Below are 9,757 nucleotides of genomic sequence, written 5' to 3'. Positions count from 1 at the left end.
TAACAGGTGAAGAAGGCGGAGACCTCAGAGACACATGTGAGGACCCGTCTCACAGGACGGACACTAGTCCACAGATGTCCTGAGTAACAGAGAAGATCACAGAGATCATTTGATGATGATGTAGCAGAACTGAAGGTCAACAACCTGATGGATTATTGTCAGCAATGGTTGAGTATCTGAGAGAAATATTATATATCAAGTAGTCTTGATGTGATCATAGTCCATGGTCAGGATCCATCATCAAGATCAGCCACATCCTCCACCCTGACTCTCAACCCCGGTGGTCCTCAGTCCTCTCCTGTCCTCCCTGTTCACACATGAAGGCGTGGCCACAGCTCCAACACCATCGTCCAGTTTGCTGATGACACCACTGTCATAGGCCTGATCCCCGGCCACGAGGAGAAGGCCTACAGAGAGGAGGTCAGAGCCCTGACATCTTGGTGCCAGGACAACAACCTCCATCTCAGGGCCACGGTGGAGCGAGTCAGCAGCTTCAGGTTCCTCTGGGTCCACATCAGTGATGACCTGACCTGGACCCATCGCACAGACTCCATCAGGAAGACGGCCAGACAGCGGCTCCAGGAGACAGGTGCACCATGGAGAGCATCCTGACTGGCAGCTGCTCCGCCCTGAACCGTGAGGCTCTACAGAGGGCGGTGCAGGCTGCTCAACACATGATGGAGCTACCATCCATGGAGGACCTCTACACCCGGACACCGGATTATCAAAGACCTCCATCACCCAAACCATTAGCTGCTCTGCCTCGTGGGCCAGCAGCACCAGCTTGAGCCCTGGACCAGCTGGAACTAGAAGCTTCATCGTAAAGGAAGGTTGGAATCTTCAACGTACAGATGGAGTCTGACTCCAGAGCAGAGCTCAGATGATTCCACTGGAGAAGCTCTGGCTCCTCCTTTGCTTTAGAGGAGGAGCCTGATACTGAAGCTCTGGCTCCTCCTCTAGAAGACAGCCTGTGACTCAAGCATTTCACTGCCAGCGACTGCTTAATGTTATTGTTTTGCATTTGTTAATAAAATCTTGAATCTTGAATCTGCTTTAGGGGAGGAGCTTGATGCCACGAGGAGCCTGATGCTGAAGCTCTGGCTCCTCCCCTGCTTTAGAGGAGGAGCCTGATGCTGAAGCTTTGGCTCCTCCCCTGCTTTAGAGGAGGAGCCTGATGCTGAAGCTTTAGCTCCTCCCCTGCTTTAGAGGAGGAGCCTGATGCTGAAGCTTTGGCTCCTCCCCTGCTTTAGAGGAGGAGCCTGATGCTGAAGCTTTAGCTCCTCCCCTGCTTTATAAATCAGAATCAGAATCAGAATCAGAATAATCATGAATACTTCTGAACCTCAGTACTTGTAATGGAATGAATTTCTGTCTATACTTTTCAGAAATACTTTGCTCCAGTAAAGTATCTGATTACTCCTCCTCAGTAAGAGTAGCAGTAATTAGCCTGTTTGAGTCTTTGAGTCTTGTGCTGGGAAAGACTCTCCCATCCACGACCTGACTGTTAACTTTGACAACTCTGTGTTAACCCCCACTCAGACGGCTAGGAACCTGGGCGTGACACTCAACAGCCAACTCTCCCTCACTGCCAACATTAATGCAACAACACGGTCCTGTAGATTCATGCTGTACAACATCAGGAGGACACGCCCCCTTCTCACCCAGAAGGCGGTGCAGGTTCTGGTCCAGGCTCTGGTCATCTCACGTCTAGATTACTGTAACTCGCTCCTGGCAGGTCTACCTGCTACTGCCCTCCGACCTTTGCAGCTCATCCAGAATGCAGCAGCTCGACTGGTTTTTAACCTAAATTCACTCACACTGCTCCTCTCCTCCGCTCCCTTCACTGGTTACCAGTGGCTGCTCGCATCCGGTTCAAAACACTAGTACTTGGTACCATGCTGTGAACGGATCCGGTCCAGTCTACATCCAGGACCTGGTCAAACGTTACACCCCACCCCGTTCACTCCGCTCTGCTTCGTCCAATCAGCTCGTTGCTCCCTCACTGCTCAACACTCATCAAAAACACAACTGTTTTCAGTCCTGGCTCCTGATTGGTGGAATGAGCTCCCCATTGACATCCGGACATCAGAAAGTTTACACATCTTCCGCCGAAAACTAAAAACACACCTCTTCCGACTTTACCTTGAATGAAAAAAAAAAAAAAAAAAAAAAACTAACAACTTTTTGAAACACTTTATTAGCACTTAAATGGCTCTTACTTATAGCACTTTGTAGTTTTGCTTTATTTGAAGAAATTGTACTTTCTTGATTCTTGTCGTCCTTGGTCTGTACCCTCGGGTTTGAATCACTTATTGTGAGTCGCTTTGGATGAAAGCGTCAGCTAAATGAAATGTAATGTAATGTAATGTGCTGCTCAGGTGAGTCAGCTGACTGTGACGTATTAGGTTAGGGAAAGGGGGGATGTCGCAACAGCGGTGACGGGGAGGAACCTTAACCGGAACACACACACAACTCTCCTACTTCCTGATGTTCACACACACACAAACACACTAAACACATACAAACACTCAGACACTGTCTGACACACACACTGATACACGCACACGCTGCGTTCACTTTCCTTTACACAACTTTTCTGCGCTTTTAACGCACATTCTACGTGAATCGTTGAAAGTTGTTGGGGGGGGGGGGGCAATCTCTTGCGTGCGTGTGTGCGCGTGTGTGAGTGTGTGTAAACACTCGGGTTAACCGTCACTGTGCGGACCCGCCCAGCGGAGCTCCGTGAGGACCGACTCGCTCCACTCCCAGACGCCCGGGATCCGCTCTCTTCGTCGGGTTCATGTAAGTCCTCCTCCCGCTGCTTCTTCTTCGTGTTGTTTCTCTTGTAACGTTAAACGATGGAGGAACTTGTTTTCTGTGACGCGGAACATCTTTAGAAACCTGCTGGTTTCCTGTCGGTGAATCACATGGGACACACGCTGACTGGGCTACGACCCATCATAGTTAATCAGGTAGTTGTAGTCCAATGGTCGGCGGACACACAACATACAACACAACAACGCTCAACACAATCAGGTCTATGTCACAACGCGCGATGGACGCGAACACGCAGCGAACGAGAGAAAGAAGGTTGAGGTTTGATCATTTAATGATTGTTTGCTAAATCAGTGTCTGCCGAATTCATAGAGAGACCTACCGTGTGGTTTTGAACTGCTGACATTAAAGAAGTCGTTCTTTTAAAACGTGTGAACGCTAACAGAAGTTTAAAATGGTCTTCTCTAAAACGTGAGTCTGGGGCAGACGGAGTCATGGGCCTCATCGATCCGTTCTGATAATCAGATTATCGTCCATCACATCAGGGCCTCAGTCTGCAGTGGTTACTGCCTCCTCCTCTTCCTCCTCTTCCTCTTCATCCTCCTCCTCCTCCTCCTCCACACCTTCATCATCAGACTTACAGGAGTCCAAACAGGAATCAGCTCTGATCCTCTGATTTTCATTCTAAATCATTCACTTCCAGTCATAAAGAGGAATAAACATCACTTCTTTAATGAGCTTTTGTTCTGTTATCATCCAATCAGATGAGATTTGAGAGAAAAGCTAATTATTCATCTTCTAATGAGCCAGAAAACATAAAGTCAACTTTCTCGTAAACCAATAAAAAGTAGAACATTAGTTTTTCAACAACGTGGGACTGAAGTTTGTTTTACCTTCGATAAGACAAATCACACACTCGTATAAATCTATCCTCTCAATATGTCTTATTTTATTCAACAATTCTTCTTTGAGAAATCAAAGAACATGTTAAATCATTTTCAATGTTCTGGGTCCAGAAAGTGAAGCTGACGAAGAAGTACCTGAATCCTGTCATCTGTGTAGTGACCAGCAGGGGGCGACTCCACTGGTAGTTTCTGTAGACGTCTCAGTCTCTAGTTTCAAGTCTTCAAACAGCTGATGATCATTTAGTGAATTATGATCATTTAGAGTCAAACAGACCAGGCACCGGATGTGATGGGGGGGGGGGGGGGGATATCACAGTGTGATTGACAGCTGGTAACTTCCAATGGGTGAAGATTAAAGGTGTGAGTGGGTGTGTCCTCTAGCTTTAAGTTAGGCTCCACCCCCGCTCCTCAAAGAAAGAAAAAAACAAGATGGTGGCGGCGTATAGCGTCATCCTTATTTCACAACCTTACTCTGTCCTATCAATTAAAGTCTCCTATAATAAAAAAACAAGATGGCGCTGGGCTAAAGGTCAGAGTGAGGCTTCAACACGGTCACAAACTGAAGCCACCAGTGGTGTCCATCTTTCCCACATTAAACCAGTGAGTTAGTCTGCATCACATCAGGTGAGTTTGGTCCTTCCACTGTTAAATCCTGATTAAATGAACACTACAAATAAATCCAGTCTGCAGAATAAAACTTGATTTTCACACGTGCAGATAAATGAAGTAATTTCATCGATCTTGGATGGAGGGATGAGCAGAGAGGTGAAGAGAGGTGAAGAACTTTATCATCCATCTCATCTCCAGTAACGAGCCGTCCGCCGCCGAATAAACTGCTGCTGCTGCAGATTTATAGACGGGCGAGAGAGCCTGACGCATACAGCAGAGAGAGAGGGGGGGGGAGTAATAGACTGAAGAGACTCAGCTCGTCTTCTTCACTGAAAACATTTAAACCAACGGAAATAACTCACATCCACATTTTATTGCTTTTAAACACATGAACACTTGTGTCTGTGGTCTGAAGCACTGACCGAGCTTCAGAGGAAACTGAGTCTGTGAAGAGCAGCAGGTTCTCAGCTCCTTCCTCTTCCTCGGTCTCTCGTGTCCCCTCGTGTGTCTCTGTCTCTCATGTCCCCCCGTGTGTCTCTGTCTCTCGTGTCCCCCCGTGTGTCTCTGTCTCTCATGTCCCCCCCGTGTGTCTCTGTCTCTCATGTCCCCCCGTGTGTCTCTGTCTCTCGTGTCCCCCCCGTGTGTCTCTGTCTCTCATGTCCCCCCGTGTCTCTGTCTCTCGTGTCCCCCCCGTGTGTCTCTGTCTCTCATGTCCCCCCCATGTGTCTCTGTCTCTCGTGTCCCCCTGTGTGTCTCTGTCTCTCATGTCCCTTGTTTGTCTCTGTCTCTCGTGTCCCCCCCGTGTGTCTCTGTCTCTCATGTCCCCCCCGTGTGTCTCTGTCTCTCATGTCCCCCCCCCGTGTGTCTCTGTCTCTCGTGTCCCCCTGTGTGTCTCTGTCTCTCGTGTCCCCCCGTGTGTCTCTGTCTCTCGTGTCCCCCTGTGTGTCTCTGTCTCTCGTGTCCCCCTGTGTGTCTCTGTCTCTCATGTCCCCCCCCCGTGTGTCTCTGTCTCTCATGTCCCCCCCGTGTGTCTCTGTCTCTCATGTCCCCCCCCGTGTGTCTCTGTCTCTCATGTCCCCCCGTGTGTCTCTGTATCTCGTGTCCCCCCTTGTGTCTCTGTCTCTCATGTCCCCCCGTGTGTCTCTGTCTCTCGTGTCCCCCCGTGTGTCTCTGTCTCTCGTGTCCCCCCCGTGTGTCTCTGTCTGTCATGTCCCCCCCGTGTGTCTCTGTCTCTCGTGTCCCCCTGTGTGTCTCTGTCTCTCGTGTCCCCCCGTGTGTCTCTGTCTCTCGTGTCCCCCCCCATGTGTCTCTGTCTCTCGTGTCCCCCGTGTGTCTCTGTCGCTCGTGTCCCCCTGTGTGTCTCTGTCTCTCGTGTCCCCCGTGTGTCTCTGTCTCTCGTGTCCCCCCGTGTGTCTCTGTCTCTCGTGTCCCCCCCATGTGTCTCTGTCTCTCGTGTCCCCCGTGTGTCTCTGTCGCTCGTGTCCCCCTGTGTGTCTCTGTCTCTCGTGTCCCCCGTGTGTCTCTGTCTCTCGTGTCCCCCCGTGTGTCTCTGTCTCTCGTGTCCCCCCCATGTGTCTCTGTCTCTCGTGTCCCCCCATGTGTCTCTGTCTCTCGTGTCCCCCCGTGTGTCTCTGTCTCGCGTGTCCCCCCGTGTGTCTCTGTCTCTCGTGTCCCCCTGTGTGTCTCGGTCTCTCATGTCCCCCCGTGTGTCTCTGTCTCTCGTGTCCCCCCGTGTGTCTCTGTCTCTCATGTCCCCCCCGTGTGTCTCTGTCTCTCATGTACCCCCGTGTGTCTCTGTCTCTCGTGTCCCCCCCGTGTGTCTCTGTCTCTCATGTCCCCCCGTGTCTCTGTCTCTCGTGTCCCCCCCGTGTGTCTCTGTCTCTCATGTCCCCCCCATGTGTCTCTGTCTCTCGTGTCCCCCTGTGTGTCTCTGTCTCTCATGTCCCTTGTTTGTCTCTGTCTCTCGTGTCCCCCCCGTGTGTCTCTGTCTCTCATGTCCCCCCCGTGTGTCTCTGTCTCTCATGTCCCCCCCGTGTGTCTCTGTCTCTCATGTCCCCCCCCCGTGTGTCTCTGTCTCTCGTGTCCCCCTGTGTGTCTCTGTCTCTCGTGTCCCCCCGTGTGTCTCTGTCTCTCGTGTCCCCCCGTGTGTCTCTGTCTCTCGTGTCCCCCTGTGTGTCTCTGTCTCTCATGTCCCCCCCCCGTGTGTCTCTGTCTCTCATGTCCCCCCCGTGTGTCTCTGTCTCTCATGTCCCCCCCCGTGTGTCTCTGTCTCTCATGTCCCCCCCGTGTGTCTCTGTCTCTCGTGTCCCCCCGTGTGTCTCTGTATCTCGTGTCCCCCCTTGTGTCTCTGTCTCTCATGTCCCCCCGTGTGTCTCTGTCTCTCGTGTCCCCCCGTGTGTCTCTGTCTCTCGTGTCCCCCCCGTGTGTCTCTGTCTGTCATGTCCCCCCCGTGTGTCTCTGTCTCTCGTGTCCCCCTGTGTGTCTCTGTCTCTCGTGTCCCCCCGTGTGTCTCTGTCTCTCGTGTCCCCCCCATGTGTCTCTGTCTCTCGTGTCCCCCGTGTGTCTCTGTCGCTCGTGTCCCCCTGTGTGTCTCTGTCTCTCGTGTCCCCCGTGTGTCTCTGTCTCTCGTGTCCCCCCGTGTGTCTCTGTCTCTCGTGTCCCCCCCCGTGTGTCTCTGTCTCTCGTGTCCCCCCCATGTGTCTCTGTCTCTCGTGTCCCCCGTGTGTCTCTGTCGCTCGTGTCCCCCTGTGTGTCTCTGTCTCTCGTGTCCCCCGTGTGTCTCTGTCTCTCGTGTCCCCCCGTGTGTCTCTGTCTCTCGTGTCCCCCCCATGTGTCTCTGTCTCTCGTGTCCCCCCGTGTGTCTCTGTCTCTCGTGTCCCCCTGTGTGTCTCTGTCTCTCGTGTCCCCCGTGTGTCTCTGTCTCTCATGTCCCCCCCCGTGTGTCTCTGTCTCTCGTGTCCCCCCGTGTGTCTCTGTCTCTCGTGTCCCCCCCGTGTGTCTCGATCTCTTGTGTCCCCCCGTGTGTCTCTGTCTCTCGTGTCCCCCTGTGTGTCTCTGTCGCTCGTGTCCCCCCGTGTGTCTCTGTCTCTCGTGTCCCCCTGTGTGTCTCTGTCGCTCGTGTCCCCCCGTGTGTCTCTGTCTCTCGTGTCCCCCCGTGTGTCTCTGTCGCTCGTGTCCCCCCGTGTGTCTCTGTCTCTCATGTCCCCCCGTGTGTCTCTGTCTCTCGTGTCCCTCCTTTCATTCTACAGCTGACATCTTGTGTTTGGATTTTAAAGGTTCTGTTTGGTCAGTGAATGAAATCAACTTATTGAAACGTGAACCTGTCTTGGTGGAGGCGGCTGGTAGGACAGGGACACCAGAGACAGAGACACACGGGACACAAGGTGTCTCTGGCTGTGTGGGCCCCGTGTCGTGGTCGACTGCCACAGTCTTATTATCAGATCGACCGAATATGAAGTTGATGTGACTTATTCTCGGAGAGGAGGAAAGTCGGCCACATTTGCTCATTAAATTCAAAATGGCTTCCTGTTGGATTAAGGGTCTGAGTGTTTATAGGTCGATCCTCAGCAGCTCGGACACACGTGTGAAGCTTCTTGAGTTTCCTGCAGGTTATAACTTGAACTGATGACTTCTCCTAACAAGACAAATCATTCATGTGATCGTCTCTGTGACACGTTAATACCAGAACATAAAATGACTCATGACCAAATGAAGAATCTCAGAAAACCAAATGTCTGCAGAAAGTCCGTCGTCATATTAAAGCGTTTCCTCATGTTCAGAGACAGGAAGTGATTCTGTGTCATCAGCTGTTAAATCAATGTTTACAGAACTAATGAACCTGGTGAAGCTGCAGCAGTGACTTCCTGTGTCCAGTAGGAGCACTGGGACTATAAATGAATTTATCGTCATGGATATTACATCAGCAGTTTAAACAGCGTCTCCGTCTCTCTGCAGGTCGTCCTTCATCTCCACCCTCGTCTTCCTCTGCAGCGTGGCAGCTGTCACTCAGTCCAGTCACCTGACAGGTACAAGAAAACAATAAACTGAACTGTGCAGTAGAAATATTCTGAATGTGTTTTGTTTCCCACCAGCTGGAGACTTAGTTTCCACAACATGACAAACCTGTAGTTTGAATCCCGGATGAACTGAAGTCTTCAAACAAACACAGGCTGGTGCTGGAGCTTCTTCCTCTGTTGTCATTTCATGGTTAATTCAAAACATATTGATTCTAAATATAGAAACAGGAACTCAATATTTAGCTCTAATTTCTAATTTAAAAACATGAGCACATGACCTGATGAGAGAAGACAGAGGTCTCCACTTCCTGCTGCTAAAACACTGAATCTTCTCAACATTGTGGATTTTATTATAGATTTAAACATGATCATGAAAACAAGGAGCTGTTTCCAGAGGGTGGAGCTCTGACCTGTTGACTTCACACAGAGCAGAAAACAGTCGAGTTTCCTGTGTCTCTATCCACATGTGTCTCCACACCAGAGGAAACGGGTGCATCGGTTCATGTTGGTGCAACTCTGCAGAAATTAGGTTAATTAAACAGAGAGAAGGATGGAGGAAAAAGAGCGGTGCAGGGTTTTGGATGGAGGGATGAGGCTGAATGTATTAGTGTGGATGGAGAGAAAGAAGAAGAAGAAGAGGAGAATAAGGGGGATGTTGTAGAAGGTTGCAATAGAAAGAGTAATAGTCTGGCAGAGAAAATCTGACAGGTCAATTACACACACATGTACACACGCACACACGCACACACACACACACACACACACACTCACACACTCACACTCACACACACACAAGCCTCTCATTAATCCAGCGTTCATTCCAGGAGCCTGAACCAGCCTCACTGAACCTCGACTTCAGGTTCTCTAACAGATTCTCTGATCCTCTCTCTCTTCTTCTGAAATCGAATGGTTCAGTCGTCTGTTCAGGACACCTCATGTTCAGGAGCTTGTTGAGGCTCGAGGGATTTCAGTGACTCCTGAGCTTCTCTGGATTTTCAGTTTGAGGCGTTTGTGAATCTTCTTTCTGGATATTCTTAGTTTATGATGATCTGAGTGAATCTAGTGGTTTAGAGTCAGAGACAGATTCAACAAGCAGTGAAGCCTGAAGATAGAGGTTGAAGTGGTCTTTGAGCTCCCTGAAGCTCTGGTCCCAGTCCAGTGCTGGTTGAGGAGCACTGAGAACTTCTCATAGAAATCTTAGATTACCTCATCCATTAGAAATATGGATCTGAACAGGGGTGTGATTGATTGATTGATTGATTGATTGATTGAAGATGTGTTTCTTTGCTTAAACAAGTGAACAATTAAATCAGTTGTCAGAAAGTTACTCACTAACTTCAAGCTGATGATCAGCTGCTGATTTAAGTTCTGCTCCCTCCTTCTAACCTGGTCTTCACATTGCCATCAGCTCAATGAGGAGACAGACTGGAGAACTAAACAGTGACGGGTCTG

At 50.3% G+C, this 9,757-nt stretch overlaps 1 protein-coding gene across 2 annotated transcripts in view; it reads left to right on the top strand.

Annotated features, from left to right (window-relative positions):
- The first annotated feature begins 2,491 nt into the window (after nt 1-2,491).
- Nucleotides 2,492-9,757, top strand: part of LOC133951807 (interleukin-1 receptor accessory protein) — a 15,858-nt gene continuing 8,592 nt past the window's right edge. Inside the window, exons 1-2 of one of the 2 annotated variants that reach the window (XM_062385990.1) lie at nt 2,492-2,802; nt 8,244-8,314. In XM_062385990.1, coding sequence (XP_062241974.1) covers nt 2,801-2,802; nt 8,244-8,314 — 73 coding nt within the window. In that variant the 5' untranslated portion in view covers nt 2,492-2,800. The remainder of the gene's footprint in view (nt 2,803-8,243; nt 8,315-9,757) is intronic. The other variant, XM_062385989.1, reaches the window with a different exon arrangement.

The sequence above is a fragment of the Platichthys flesus genome, chromosome 4 (assembly GCF_949316205.1).
Source record: "Platichthys flesus chromosome 4, fPlaFle2.1, whole genome shotgun sequence".
In the NCBI taxonomy this organism is placed as follows: Eukaryota; Metazoa; Chordata; class Actinopteri; order Pleuronectiformes; family Pleuronectidae; genus Platichthys; species Platichthys flesus.
The sequence above is the reverse complement of the archived record's forward strand: the minus strand, read 5'-3'. Positions and strand labels throughout refer to the sequence as shown.